We start from the raw sequence: 15,966 nt of genomic DNA on the forward strand, positions 1-15,966 counted from the left end.
ATGACTTTGGGAAAATTACTTTATCTCTCTGGACCTAAATTTTCACATCTGTAAAATGGTGATAATATAATCTCTACCTTTCAAGGTTACTATGAAGACTGGAAACAATATACAAAATACATAAAAGCATCAAGCACAGTACCAAGCATGTTGTTTGCTTCCAATATACGGCAGTTACATTATGATTGTCTTGCCCTTAGACACTAGGGTTCTTAGTTTCTCCCTGGCACCTATAAGAACTGAACACATATCATCACCATTTAGGATCATCCTAGACTGCGCTCATAAACTATTTCTGCCAAGCAATGATTTTAGGAGCTCTGCTCCTCACAGTAGGTGTGGTCTGTAAACAGTCTACTATCTTCAAGCCAAGAGGGGAACTTCTGGGCCTATGCCATCACACTGCCTAGACTAGGTTTCTGTTCTTGCTCATTACTCACCCCAGTTTCTTGCTAGAATAGAGCCTAGAGGCTTGATGGTCCCCACATTTCTGGGGACTTATCCTGCTTCCATTCTCCCAACATCTGATCCAATGCCCTACCTGCATCAACCTCAATCTGGATAAATATTTACAAAATGACAAATACAGCACTTACATATCTGACATCAAGAACCAAGAGTGCCCAATAATCTCCACTGGTTTATATGGCATCCCAATCTCCTCCTCCATGAATCTATGTCAAGCTAGATGGAATCTGAACTCACTATGTCCCCACAAATGACATGATCTGGACTGCTGTTAAGAATGGAGTTCATCTAAATCAATGTGAAGATCTCTTTTATGAGTTTAATTCTATAAATTTGAACATATTTATTATCTTCCTAGACCTCCTTAGCAGCTATCCACCCAACAGCAAAATATTAAGTGTGCAGAATCAAGGAAACGTTACTGTGCTCCTGCTTCAAGATACTTCAGCCATCCCAGGAGACTTGAAAAAGTAGTGGCAATAGGAGAGATAAAGGAAAAATGAGCAGGTTTGACTAGTAATTTACCTTGTCATTTTTAGGAAGAGATGAGTTTATTATCCCAAAAGCAAATATACCTGATTTTTTAAATGAGCTCTACTTTCACTAATCAATACAATCATAAGTAATGAATCAAAATTGGACAATGAAAATAACTTAATTCCCATAGAGCAGCCATCAAGTAACATGGCAAATTATACTCACTCTCCCAGGAACCAAAGGGATAGTAGCTTCGGCCTTGGTCCGCTCCGCTTCATCATAACTGGGCAGTGTTGTAGCTACATTGTAAGATGGGGGCTTTGGAAACCCAGACTCATCCTTGTAGTCAAAATATGCTGTAGAATTTTAACAGTCACAATTTTTTGATAATTAGCTGAATTGAAATAAAAGGAGTTCCACTAACTCTAGCAGACAAAACCCAGCCATTCCCTTAAGAGTACATATATAACAATTGAACCAAAAGACATTTCTAGATGAACGTCTAAGAGACTGGGGGTGATTTTTAAATGTATCCACTTCTCAATTATTTAAAATCCAGACTCGCTTTGTAACCTTTCTTCCGACTGGTTCTGAAACGTTTTTTTTTTAAACTGTAATGTCAAAGCGCAGAGTGTTTTTAAGGATTCCGTAATCACTTTGCCCTGTTACCTACCTGCGCTCTCTGCAGAAATGCTGCTGTAAGGTGGAGGAGCATCACCGGCAGCCTGTTCAGGTTCTCCAGACTCTTCTTCATTCTGTAACTAAATAAAAATTTCATATTTTAATGGAAGCATAAAGCCAATTAGAAAGATAAGAACCCAAAAACTGAAATAAATAGCCTTTCTAGAAAGCTATTTAGCAATGTATTTTGAAAGCCTTGATACACAAATCCTTTAAGAATTCTACTCCCAGGAAGTTATTCTATGAAAATATTCAAAGAGGCAAAAAGGGTACATATAAGTGTTGTGTCAGCAAAAATTAGAAACAACCTAAATTCCAATCATAGGAGACAAATAAATTATAGTACATCTCACAAAGGACTACTAAACGGCCATTAAAAATTAAATTTCGCCATCCTGGCCAACATGGCAAAACCCCATCTCTACTAAAAATACAAAAATTAGCCAGGCATGGTGGCACACTCCTGTAGTCCCAGCTGCTCAGGAGACGGAGGCACAAGAATCATTTTAACCCGGGAGGCGGAGGTTGCAGTGAGCTGAGATGGTACCACTACACTCCAGCCTGGGCAACAGAGCGAAACTCTGTGTCAAAAAAATACACATTAAATTTCAGCCAGGCATGGTGGCTCACACCTGTAATACTAGCACTCTGCAAGGCCTAGGCAGGTGGGATCGCTTGAGATTAGGGGAGCTTAGGAATCAAGACTAGCCTGGGCAACATGGCAAAACCCTGTTTCTAAAAAAAAACAAAAATTACCTGGGAGTGGTGGCATGCACCTGTGGTCCTAGCTACTCAGGAGGCTGAGGCAGCAGGACGGCTCGAGCCCAGGAGGTCGTGGCTGCAGTGAGCCGAGATTGTGCCACTGCCCTCCAGCCTAGGTGACAGAGTGAGACCATGTCTTTAAAAAAAAAAATTAAATTTCATTACTCAAATAGGTATTTATGGTGTACTATTATTACATGAAAATAGCTAAATTTGCCAAACAATATGCATCATATATTCCTTTTTAAAAAGGCATACATATAATGGAAAAGAGGCCTAGAATGAGACATTTACAGTTCAACACTGTTATTTCTAGGTAATAGGAGTACAGGGGAATTTTTCCTTTTTGTTGTGTATCTGCATGTTCAAATATTTTGTAGTGAATATTTATCACTTGTATACTTTTTTTTAGAGAGACAGGATCTCATTCTTGCTGCCCAGGCAGGAGTGCGGTGGCACAATTATACCCTGGCTTTTTTTAAATTTATTTTTTGTAGAGATGGGGTCTCCCTGTGTTGCCCAGGCTGGTTTCCAACTCCTGGCCTCAAACGACGTATACTTTTTTAAAGTTAGAAAAATAATCTGTTAAGACAAAAGACAAATCACAGACAAACCATGTTATCATTATATTTAGCATGCACACCAAATTAAATCTTAAATAATTGAGACATTTATGAAAACATAAAATTCTCCCTAATTCTACATATATCTGTCAATCGATATCCCTTTTCCCTATCTCAGCAACTTTTCTGCCAGTCAAATCTTCAATTTATTTATTTATTTATTTTTTATATTTTTGAGATGGAGTCTTGCTCTCTCGCCCAGGCTGGAGTGCAGTGGCGCGATCTTGGCTCACTGCAAGCTCCGCCTCGCAGGTTCACGCCATTCTCCTGCCTCAGCCTCCCCAGTAGCTGGGACTACAGGCGCCCGCCACCACGCCTGGCTAATTTTTTTTGTATTTTTTAATAGAGACGGGGTTTCACTGAGTTAGCCAGGATGGTCTCAATCTCCTGACCTTGTGATCCGCCTGCCCCAGCCTCCCAAAGTGCTGGGATTACAGGAGTTAGCCACCGCGCCCAGCCTTCTTCAATTTTTTTAAATAACTCACACCAAAAGTGTCTGCTGTTGCTAGTCTGTATAGCCTACACAAGTCATCTTCACAGAATAAAGACATTTCATTTGGTTTTTCGAGTCCAGTGCGACAATGAACTATATTAATTTAAAAGATGAGCTGACTGGGACTAGGAGTCAATCTGGAAATTAATAACAGAATATTTAGTGATATAACTGATGTAGGGGTCTAGTCCTGGCTTCAGTATCATCAGGATATACAGAGCCAACTGACATACTTGTAAAATACACACCACCTCTAAACCATACTGCTATAAAGAACTCTATCTTGAATTAAGACAGAAAAACAGGCTGAGGTGTACTAACATGAAGTAAGGCTCCATAATCCATTAAAAATTTTTTTTTTTTTTTTGAGATGGAGTTTCACTTTTGTTGCCCAGGCTGGAGAGCAATGGCGGGATCTCGGCTCACTGAAACCTCCACCTCCCAGGTTCAAGTGATTCTGTTACCTCAGCCTCCGAGTGGCCGGGACTACAGGTGTGTGCCACCAGGCCTGGCTAATTTTTGTATTTTTAGTAGATGTTGGCCAGGCTGGTCTCAAACTCCCAACCTCAGGTGATCCGCCTGCCTTGGCCTGCCAAAGTGCTGGAATTACAGGTGTGAGCCATTGTGCCCGGCCATAATCCATTAAATTTTAAGTGATCATCTCAATCTCAAATACTATTCAAAAACAGATGTCAATAAATTTTTCTGACTAATACTACAAAAGCTTCAATTTCAAATGAATTCCTGTGTCAAATTCTCATCAGCATCTACCATCTGGGTACATTTTTTCGAATCCTAGTAATCTAATGTTAAACTTAAGGTACACCCAAAATAACTGTATTGTAACCTAAGATAATTTTTCCTTTTAAACAAATACATGTGGTCAAAATAGCTGCAGTAAAGCCAAATGCTCCTGGGACACTGAACTAGTGAATTATTTAAAGAGAGTTCTTGGGACAACAGTTCACCTAAAATACTGGTTTTAACATTATTTGAAGCTCTTGGCAAGGTATTCTTAGCCTCCTCATACCTAACCACTCTTGTGCTGTGGGAAGGTCACCAAAAGAAGCAGAAGAGTCAGCAGCAAGAACAGAGGCAAATAACGGACTTTTCGAAAATGTTCCCTTAATATACTGTAGCCAGTAATGAACTTCATTTAAATCTAGCTTGGTTTATATCTAACTCGTTTTATATTTCCTGAGCTTGGTGTCAAAGTAATCACATTACCTCTGCATAATTTAGGTCTCAGAAAGGAACCATGACAATTCTAAGAAATACAGAAATCCAAAGAAGAGGTTAAGAGGTCTTCTATGACAATATTTATAAGATAGGCTGCCTGTCTCCTGGCAACTTGGAAACATTCAATTTGATCATCCCCCACCACAGTAAAAGATGACAGTGCAAATAAATTCCAGCCTTCTTAGAAATGCCAATTTTCACTTTGATAAGGAAAAAAGAAACACTTCTATGTGAAGAGTTTGCTCCATTAAAATTCACTACTTTAGAGTAGTGTACTTTTTTCAATTAAAAAAAAGAAAAAGAAAAACAATTTAAAACACCATTATGACTATGGTACAATCTCAAGACCTCACTATACAGGCTTCCCACTCTGGCTTATTTCTATAATGCTGGTGTTAAGATTAGGCTCCATCAAGAAAGCTGTTTAAAACAAAACACTGCAAGGTAGGGGGATTGGGGGGAGAGGAAATCACCTTCAAAAAGAGGTATTTAGTGACCGCCATCTGCATGAATAATAACTTGCTGAACCATGGAATTCTTAAATATACATCTTTTTACACTTCGGGGGCAACAAATCAGGCATTCACTAACAAGTGGAGGAACACGTGCTCTAGAACTAGAGTGTACTATAAAATTCATTACTTGGTTCCAAAACTTATTTTTAAGATTCCCCTTTTCTGTCCCTGGGAACTCTTCTGTGCAGCCTCCCTGCCATGTCCCTGGAGTTCAGGGATCTTCGGGCTTTTTCCTGACACTTTCTGAAAGAATACGTAGCATTGTCACTTTGGGGTTAGAGTTGGAAAGATGCTCAGTCTCTTCTATCAACTGGCCAGTGGAAGCCTGAGTCCCATTTAACTGTCATAGAATCTGGGTTGTAGGGGATACTCAGAGAGACAGATCTGGGAACTTCTGCTCTCAGTACACGGAGATGTTGGGCAAGGATAGGAGGGATATCCTTTGAGTGACCGTGATAGATAATAAATAGCTGTTGGACACTAGATTTTTTTTTCCTGTCATATAATTTCTGTTAAAATTCTGATCAATTTTACTAACCTTCAAATATGATTTTATTTTTAATTTTTTTAATTTTTATTTTTTTGAGACAGAGTTTCACTCTGTCACCCAGGCTGGAGTGCAGTGGTACGATCTCGCTCACTGCAACCTCTGCCTCCTGGGTTCGAGTGATTCTTCTGCCTTAGCCTCTCAAGTAGTTGGGATCACAGGCATGTGCCACCATACCTGGCTAATTTTTGTATTTTTAGTAGAGATGGGGTTGTGCCACGTTGGCCAGGATGGTATCAAACTCCTGATCTCAAGTGATCCACCTGCCTCCACCTCCCAAAGTGATAGGATTACAGGCATGAGCCACCACACTCGGCTGAAATATGATTTAAATGGCATTTTTTCCAAATAGAGCTATACAATTACCTACACAGGCCATATAAAGTAGAGTTTAATACACAACTACCTATAACTACCTATGCCTCCATCACTAAGAAATAAATAATCCAATCACCTGAGAATTCAGATGACCTTTCACTTTCTCACACCCAGAGTGTGCCCTTACTCTTGTCCTGATTACCTTTGCTCCTCTCTATGTGCTGAGCAGACTAGAATGGCTCCCCAGAAGAACCCTAAAACTGTTCCATTGTTCCCACTTCAGATATATCACAATCTGCCATGGTACCTTTGGCCTTGATGACCTTCAATTTTAAAGAAACATTTATTTACAAATAGGTGCTACTAAGGTTTTGTTCTCAAGTCACACCTGTAATCCCAGCACTGTGGGAGGCCAAGTGGGCGGATCACTTGAGGTCAGCAGTTTGAGACCAGCCTGGCCAACATGGTAAAACCTCATCTCTACTAAAAATACAAAAAATCAATCAGGTGTGGTGGCATACACCTGTAGTCCCAACTACTCGGGAGGCTTATGCACCAGAATCGCTTGATCCTGGGAGGTGGAGGTTACAGTAAGCCAAGAGCAAGCCACTGCACTCCAGCCTGGGCGACAGAGCGAGATTCTGTCTCAAAAATAAATAAATAAATAAATAAATAAATAAATAAAATAAGAGGGTTGTTTCCCCTCCTTATCACCTTCCTCTGTATCTAGGTACTACTGGTATTAAAAATAAATATGACATTTTTATGAATCTCCAACACAGAAATCATATATAGTTCTAATTCTAATAGAAACAAACTCGAATTTAACAAGTTTAAGACATTATACCCTACAGATTTAAACTATTATTTGAGTCCAAGAAAGCTTCATCACTGCCCTCCTCGCTAAGTAGTTCTAAAATGAGTTGTTTTTCAGCAATAGCAGAACTGGGGCTAGGATTAGGGATAAGCAAGGGGCAACATTTATAACTGTAGCAAACGGCAGGACCTAAAGGCACTTAAAAGTCATTCTTGGATTCTCTATATTTACTAAGAATGGGAGAACAACAAAAAACCCTACACTAAACAAAACCCATAAATCCTTATGTATAAGAAAAGGTATCAACATATACCTCAGAATTCATATAAACAAATAAAGCACATGAAAAATAATGCTGAACTATCCAGTAAGTCTATAAAGTTGCAAGTATTTTCATTACTTCATTTTTTTTGGTTTGGTCCTACTCAAACAGCAAGAAAATTCTTATAAGTTTCAAGTCCCTTCTTTAAGTTATTAAAAATAAATATCAGAAAGTTCTGGGTCAATGCCTGAACTCTAGCTTTAAATGTTATTTACCAATTCTATCTTAGAGTTAATTTCTAAAACTTTTACCTTAAAATCTAATTTTTAAAGCTCTCATTACCAGCCCACAACTGCATCGTCCCTAAATCCCACCAAAACAAGACGGTATAATTACAAAGCACATTTCTTTTGGTAAACAGCTGAGTATGCTATTTTACTGTTGTTCAGAAATAATCATTAAGTTTGTGTGGCCTGTACATTTACTTTATATATTGTAAATATAAACTCTGTCATTCTAACATCACCAAATTATTTACATTCAAGAAAAATTCTCTATTTAATTATTAATTAGGAGAAGATATTTTAAGTAATTCTGACAAGAGAAACTAAACAATAAAAAGGCAACCCAATTATAAAATGGGCAAATGATTTGAATAGACATTTCTCCAAAGAAGATATACAAAAGGCCAGCAGACACAAAATGCTCAATATCATTAAGTCAGCAGGAAAACATAAATCAAAACCAAGACTCAATACCACTTCATGCTTACTAGGATGGCTATAATCAAAAAGACAGACAATAGCAAGTGCTGAGTATGTGGAGAAACGGCAACTCTAATACACTGCTGGTGGGAATGCAAAATGGTGCAGCTGCTGTGGAAAAGTTTGGCAGTTCCTCAAAATAAGTTAAACACAGGCTGAAAACACACTGGCTCAGCCTGCAATCCCAGCACTTTCAAGAGGCTGAGGCAGGAGGATCACTTGAGGCCAGGAGTTTGAGACCAGCCTGGGAAACACAGCAAGATCCTGTCTCTACTAAAAATGTAAAAATTAGCCGGGCATGGTGGCACACCTGTGATCCACCTACTCAAGAGGCTGAGACAGGAGGATCACTTAAGCTGAAGAGTTCAACGCTTCAGTGAGTCCAGTCCAGTCTGTTGCTCAGTCTGAGCAACAGAGTGAGATCCTGTCTCAAATAAAAACAACAACATAAATTTATATTAACATCAAGCAATTCCACTCCAAGGTATATACCAAGAGAACTGAAAACAAGTTCATACAAAAACTTGTACATGAATCTTCACAGTAGCATTATCCATAATTGCCAACAATGTTCATCAACTTACTAATAGATCAACAAAATGTGGCATACCTATACAATGAAATATTATTCATCCAAAAAAAATGAGGTACTGACACATGCTGAAACATGAATGAACCTTAAAAACATTACAATACAAGAGGCCGGGCGGAAGTAAACCCAGCATTTTGGGAGGTCGAGGCAGGCGGATCATGAGGTTAGGAGATTGAGACCATCCTGGTTAACACGGTGAAACCCTGTCTTTACTGAAAATACAAAAAAATTAGCCGGGTGTGGTGGGGGGCACCTGTAGTCCCAGCTACTTGGGAAGCTGAGGCAGGAGAATGGTGTGAACCCAGGAGGCAGAGCTTGCAGTGAGCTGAGATTGCACCACTGCACTCCAGCCTGGGCGACAGAGTGAGACTCCATCTCAAAAAAAAGAAAAAAAAAAATTATAGTACAACAAAGAAGCCAGTCACAAAAGGCCATATATTGAACGCTTCCATTTATTATAAAATGTCCAGAAAAGGCAAAATCCATAGAGACAAAGTATATCAGTGGTTGCCAGGGGCTAGAGAAGGGGGAGCAACTGACTGCAAATGGGTCCAGGTTTCTTTTTGGGGTGATAAAAAAATGTTTTAGAATTAGGCAGTGATAATGGTTTCATACCTTGTGAATATAATAAAAACTACTGAATCGGATGGGCGTGGTGGCTCACACCTGTAATCCCAGCACTTTGGGAGGCCGAGGTGGGTGGATCACGAGGTCGGAAGTTAGAGACCAGACTGGCCAAGATGGTGAAACTTCGTCTCTACTAAAAATACAAAAAAAATTAGCTGGGCGTGGTGGCACGCACCTGTAATCCCAGCTATTTGGGAGGCTGAAGCAGAGAATTTCTTAAACCTGGGAGGTGGAGGTTGCAGTGAGCTAAGATCGTGCCACTGCACTCCAGTCTGGGTGAAAAGCAAGACTCCATCTCAAAAAAAAACACCAAAAAAACAAAAAAAAAACACTGAATCATACACTTTAAAAGTATTTTCTAATTTTTAAAAGCAAACCTATATAAACATAAATTTTATTTAAAACAAAACATTCCTCCAAGTATTATTCTCTGGCTAAATAAATGTCCATGCCCCTCAATGGGAAGGAATGGGTCCTGATCATACCAATAAACCCAGAACTTAACACAGAACACACATTTGCGAATGAATGAAAACAAAAAAGAGGAAGAGCACACTGAATTATAAACTACTTATAGTTAAAAAAAAAAAAAAAATCCTTAATGTTCTCTTTTCCTGAAGAGAAGAATTATTAGGATCAAGAGGAAAAATATCACTTTTTTCCTACTTCAAGAGTTTGAAAAAGATGACTTTTTTTGTTGCTCTTGTTTTTTATGAGATGAAGTCTCGCTTTGTCACCGAGGCTAGGGTACAGTAGCATGATCTTGGCTCACTACAACCTCCACCTCCCAGATTCAAGCGATTCTCTTGCCTAGCCTCCTGAGTAGCTGGGATTATAGGCCCCTGCCACCACACCTGGCTAATTTTTGTATTTTTAGTAGAGACAGGGTTTCGCCATGTTGGTCAGGCTGGTCTTGAACTCCTGACCTCAAGCTATCCATCCACCCGCATTTGCCTCCCAAAGTGCTAGGATTACAGGCGTGAGCCACTGCAGCCAGCCAAGATATCTTTTAAAAACCAAATCTTCGGCCAGGTGCGGTGGCTCATGCCTGTAATCCCAGCACTTTGGGAGGCCGAGGCAGGCAGATCACGAGGTCAGGGGATTGAGACCATCCTGGCTAATACGGTGAAACCTCATCTCTACTACAAGTACAAAAAATTAGCCGGGCGTGGTGGGGTACCTGTAGTCCCAGCTACTCGGAAGGCTGAGGCAGGAGAATGGCGTGAACCCGGGAGGTGGAGCTTGCAGTGAGCCAAGATCGTGCCACTGCACTCCAGCCTGGGCGACAGAGCAAGACTCCATCTCAAAATAAAGAAAAACAAAAAACAAAAAAACTTCAAGTTGCTCATGCAGAACCAAAAAAAAAAAAAAAAAAAAAGGAAAAAACCCACCAAAGCAATCACCAGATTCAGACTATCCTCAATATCTCTCACGGAAAAGATAAATGCAAATCCTCTTAATAGCAAAATGAAAACACATTTAAAAATCAAAATTTGCCAAAAGTGAAGTAATCAGAATAATGCTTTAAAAAGTCAATACAATAACAGATGAAAAGAATACCCTAATTTTGCAGTAAATCCCCTCAGAAAGGCTAACCGTTTGTAAAGCTTTCTATTTAAAATTTTTGTGGTTATCATCACTGTTAATATGTATCAATATAACTGATGAATACAACTTGGTTTGGAAAGAGAAAATGATTTATGTTAGAATGAGTCCTTAGAAATGAAAGCACAAATACTGTGACCTACGATCATCAATCTTGTGGGGGTTTTTTCTGATCTTTCTATTCTTTACGTAGGTCCAAGTAACAAGTAAAGGCATGCCATCCAAAGAGAAAAGCAAGGAACTAGGAGAAATCAACCCTCATCCCTGAAGGCACTAATTAGCCAACCACGGCTATGGTAGTAGCGAGCACCAGAAAATTATCATCAACCTGCCAACCCCTGGGATCTGTGTCTAACATCCAAGTATTTCTAGGACTGATGGTTCTACCAATATATCGCCAAGCAAATAATCCTCAGTGTTTTCTGACACCCAGCTTGAGAAAAACCTACAGCCAAGAGCCTTTGAGGTTAATGGCAGGCCCCCGATGGGTCATGATCTTACAAAGACTAGGGAAATAAGGAGGGACAATTGTTCAATATTTCCAAATAGCATTTTAATAGCAAGTCTCTCTGCTCATGAACATATAGGATTTTAAATTAAGAAGTAGCATCTACACAATTTATAACCAGTTCATTACTGAGGAGTAATGTGAGTTCTTCCTTTTCTCCACTTCTTGGTTCCATAAGAAAATTCAGGCTTAGTTCAGAGCTCCAGGGCCCATTCGAGAAGGATTTAAAGCCCTAGAGAAAGACAAGTTGAAAAGGAGACTAAGCACCTGGCTCCCTGACTTTGACAGAATAGCAGGAACCGGTCATCTTTTGTTTACAGAGTAAACAATACTAAAAATAGTGGCTGTATCAGACTCATTTTAAAATAATTTATATAAAATCTAGTCCATAATTTAAACGCAAAGGTGGTAAATACATTGTTTTAACCCCCCACCACCCCATATGTAGATTTTATCTAAGATATGTTAAAGCTCTAAAATAGAAACATAGAAGCAGAAACAAGCTCCTAATTATTTGTCATTTAAAATGATACATTAAGTAGCCCCTTCCAAAGGGGAAAAAAAAGTCACAACAGACCATGGACTACAACTGGCATCTATTCAAGAATTATTTTATGGCTGGACGTGGTAGATCACACCTGTAATCCCAGCATTTTGGGAGGCTGGGGTGGAAGGACTGCTTGAGCCCAGTTCAAGACCAGCCTGGGCAACGTAGCAAGACCCTGCCTCTTAAAAAAAAAAAAAAAAAAAAAAAGAATTCTAGATTTCAAGAACAATTTTTAAAAATCATTTGTTTGGGCCAGGCACAGTGGCTCATGCCTGTGATACCAGCACTTTGGGAGGCCAAAGTGGGAGGATTACTTGAGGTCAGGAGTTTGAGACCAGCCTGGCCAACATGGTGAAACCCCATCTCTACTAAAAATAGAAAAATTAGCTGGGTGTGGTGGCACGCCCCTGTAGTCCCAGCTACTTGGGAGGCTGAGGCACGAGAATCACTTGAACCTGGGAGGTAGAGATTGCAGTGACCTGAGATAACCCCCACTGCACTCTAGCCTGGGCAACAGACAAGACTCTGCCTAAAAAACAAAACAAAACCAAAACACACACACAAGAACTCTACTATTCATTCAGAAGACACCATCAGGAAAATTAAAAGAAAATCCGAAGAGCGGGAGGATATGTTTTTCAGAAAATGGACTTATATCCAAAATACATAAAGAACTTCTTAAAATCGGGCCGGGCGCGGTGGCTCAAGCCTGTAATCCCAGCACTTTGGGAGGCCGAGACGGGCGGATCACGAGGTCAGGAGATCGAGACCATCCTGGCTAACCTGGTGAAACCCCGTCTCTACTAAAAAAATACAAAAAACTAGCCGGGTGAGGTGGCGGGCACCTGTAGTCCCAGCTACTCGGGAGGCTGAGGCGGGAGAATGGCGTAAACCCGGGAGGCAGAGCTTGGAGTGAGCTGAGATCCAGCCACTGCACTCCAGCCTGGGCAACAGAGCGAGACTCTGTCTCAAAAAAAAAAAAAGAACTTCTTAAAATCAATAAGGAAGCCATTCAATAAAAAAAGGGACAAGACTTGAATAGACATTTCACAAAAAAAGATATCTAAATGGCCACTAAACTTACAAACGGTGCTCTATTTCACTAGTCATTATAGAAATGAAAATTAAAACCACAGATGACGACCGAAATAAAAAGCAGAAAATACCAAATGTTATCGAGGATATATAATAAACAGAACTCTCACACTACACTACTGATGGGAGTATAAACCTGTACAAGTACTTTAGAAAACTGTTTGCCGGCCGGGCGCGGTGGCTCAAGCCTGTAATCCCAGCACTTTGGGAGGCCGAGACGGGCGGATCACAAGGTCAGGAGATCGAGACCATCCTGGCTAACATGGTGAAACCCCGTCTCTACTAAAAATACAAAAAACTAGCCGGGCGAGGTGGCGGGCGCCTGTAGTCCCAGCTACTCCGGAGGCTGAGGCAGGAGAATGGCGTGAACCCGGGAGGCGGAGCTTGCAGTGAGCTGAGACCCGGCCACTGTATTCCAGCCTGGGCGACAGAGCGAGACTCCGTCTCAAAAAAAAAAAAAAAAAAAAAAAAAAGAAAAAAGAAAACTGTTTGCCAATATCAACAAAAGATGAATTTACACATATCCAGCAATTCCACTCCTAGTTATATGTCCAACAGAAACATTTACATATGATACCAAAAGACATATAAGGAGGGGCAAAGCAACAGTATTCATAAAACTGGAAATTACTGAAATGCCTATCTACAGTAGAAGAGGTAACTAAATTGTGGTATTTTCACAAAATGAGACAGCAGTGTGCATGAATAAACTGTAACCCACATGGGTAAATTTTGCAAAATCATGTTGAGCAAAAGAAGCCAGACTCAAAACAGTATTTACTGTATGATCAGGTTCATATAAAGACTTTTTTAAAGAACAGACAAACTAAACATACCAGTGAGTATGCCCTGGGAGGAGAGTGACTGGAAAGGCCCTGAAGGGACCTTTTGGAGTGCTGGTAATTCTGTTTCTGGATTTAGTATGCTAGAGTAGAGCATACTAGTTAGCTGTGCAAGTTCAGTTTGTGAAAATTCATTGAGCTGCACATTTATGATTGTACATGTTTTTATACATATATCATACTTCGCTAACAATTCAGAAATGGGAATAGAAAAACACTGTATGAGGAATAGTGATGATGCAGACTGTGAGCCCTCTGTGGACTGAGACCTTTGCATGGTTTATCAATGCATTCACCCCAGCACTTACCAGGGAGTGGCACAGCATGGATACATTAGTGAGTGTTGGCCAAAATAGGCATGGAGGTGGATTTCTAACAGAAACTTACCTGAAGAAATAGCAGCTATTCTTAATACCATCTTAACTTACCAGTTCACATCTATGAAAAGTATTGATATTACTTTACAAATCTCCAAATAAATTCACAGGCTATGCATGTAGCCATACACAGATGACTGCTATAACTGTAGAGAGGACAGTGATGATGGTTTCAGGAATGGAGAGTGGCAGTTATGGTATCCCCATCACTACTTAGCACAAGGAGTGCATTTTAAACATGGAAGAATTGAGGAGAAACGTGGCCTTACAAAGCAACTAAGGCAAAAGCAGCTCTCTCCTACTGACTGGTCTAAAAGAATACGTGTGAAACAAACAAACTTTCAAAAAAGATTGCTATGATTTGGATGGTAGTCACAGGTCTCTGATTTATTATTATTTTGCATAAGGTACATATATACTCTGTATCCTTTCATATGCATCCATAATTTCACAATAAAAATGAAAAGAATAGTATGGCTCTATAGTTACCAATTTTATTTTTTATTTTATTTATTTATTTATTTATTTATTTTTTTATTTTTTTGAGACGAAGTCTCGCTCTGTCGCCCAGGCTGGAGTGCAGTGGCCAGATCTCAGCTCACTGCAAGCTCCGCCTCCCGGGTTTACGCCATTCTCCTGCCTCAGCCTCCCGAGTAGCTGGGACTACAGGCACCCGCCACCTCGCCCGGCTAGTTTTTTGTATTTTTAGTAGAGACGGGGTTTCACCATGTTAGCCAGGATGGTCTCGATCTCCTGACCTTGTGATCCGCCCGTCTCGGCCTCCCAAAGTGCTGGGATTACAGGCTTGAGCCACCGCGCCCGGCAATTACCAATTTTAAAAAGAAGTAACAGAAAAGAAACACCAAGGGAGAAACAGACATCTCCAACCTTTATCGCTTTAGAAATGAGCAGTGTTTAACATTTAGTATTCAATCTACAGCACTTAGCAATAAGTGCTCAGATGTTCAATTAAAGTTTACATATGAAGGAAAACTTATCGTGATCACAATGTAATTCCTACAATATTGTTTCTTCTAAAAATAACCAATTGGCATAGCCCAAAAATGGAATATTCCACATTGAAAAGGCAGTGAAATCAAATGTAGACACTGAAAGACAGTGACAGAGCCATGCCTAGAACCCAGGCTTGCATGTTGACTGCAGCCTGCTCAGCTCTGATAGTGAGAAGTTCCAAAAGTTATGCTTGCTTATTAGCCTAGAGTAGAGCATACTCAGGCAGACATTATGGGTGGGAAAAGGTATTCTATTCAGGAGAGTCCACCTTGATTCAGGCCTGGTCATGAGGTCCTCTCTTCCTGCAAGAACAATGAGAGCCAAAAAGTAGGTACATCGAGCATTTAATACCTTTCCTATTAAACTATCATCACAGAATGTTTCGTTCTACAAGTATTCAACTGCTAGGTTAATTTAACAACACTCATTAAATGTGTCAGGCGACAACTGATGTGGGGTCTGGGGACAGAACAGTGACTCGGCTGGTGTTTTTGGCCTCACTAAGTCTGCAAGTTTAGCAAATGAAACACAAATAAGTAATTACAATTACTGTATAATGTCCAATTAAAGATTAGACACTTGAGTCTTATTCCTCCTGAAACCCTGTTATTTTATTTTATTTTATTTTTTTTGGAGACGGAGTCTCGCTCTGTCGTCCAGGCTGGAGTGCAGTGGCCAGATCTCAGCTCACTGCAAGCTCCGCCTCCCGGGTTCACGCCATTCTCCTGCCTCAGCCTCCCAAGTAGCTGGGACTACAGGCGCCCGCCACCTCACCCGGCTAGTTTTTTTTGTA

General features: G+C 40.2%; 2 protein-coding genes across 2 annotated transcripts in view; one reads left to right on the plus strand and one right to left on the minus strand.

Moving 5' to 3' along the window:
* Positions 1-15,966, minus strand: part of NDFIP1 (Nedd4 family interacting protein 1) — a 431,644-nt gene that overhangs the window by 21,487 nt on the left and 394,191 nt on the right. The window contains exons 3-4 of the mRNA XM_050794951.1: positions 1,619-1,706; positions 1,171-1,301 (exon numbers count right to left, since the gene is read on the minus strand). Coding sequence (XP_050650908.1) covers positions 1,171-1,301; positions 1,619-1,706 — 219 coding nt within the window. The remainder of the gene's footprint in view (positions 1-1,170; positions 1,302-1,618; positions 1,707-15,966) is intronic.
* The window catches only part of GNPDA1 (glucosamine-6-phosphate deaminase 1), a 131,436-nt gene continuing 120,668 nt past the window's right edge, over positions 5,199-15,966 (plus strand). The window contains exon 1 of the mRNA XM_050794947.1: positions 5,199-5,202. The gene's annotated coding sequence lies outside the window, so the exon portion shown is untranslated. The remainder of the gene's footprint in view (positions 5,203-15,966) is intronic.

This window comes from Macaca thibetana, chromosome 6, assembly GCF_024542745.1.
Source record: "Macaca thibetana thibetana isolate TM-01 chromosome 6, ASM2454274v1, whole genome shotgun sequence".
Lineage (NCBI taxonomy): Eukaryota > Metazoa > Chordata > Mammalia > Primates > Cercopithecidae > Macaca > Macaca thibetana.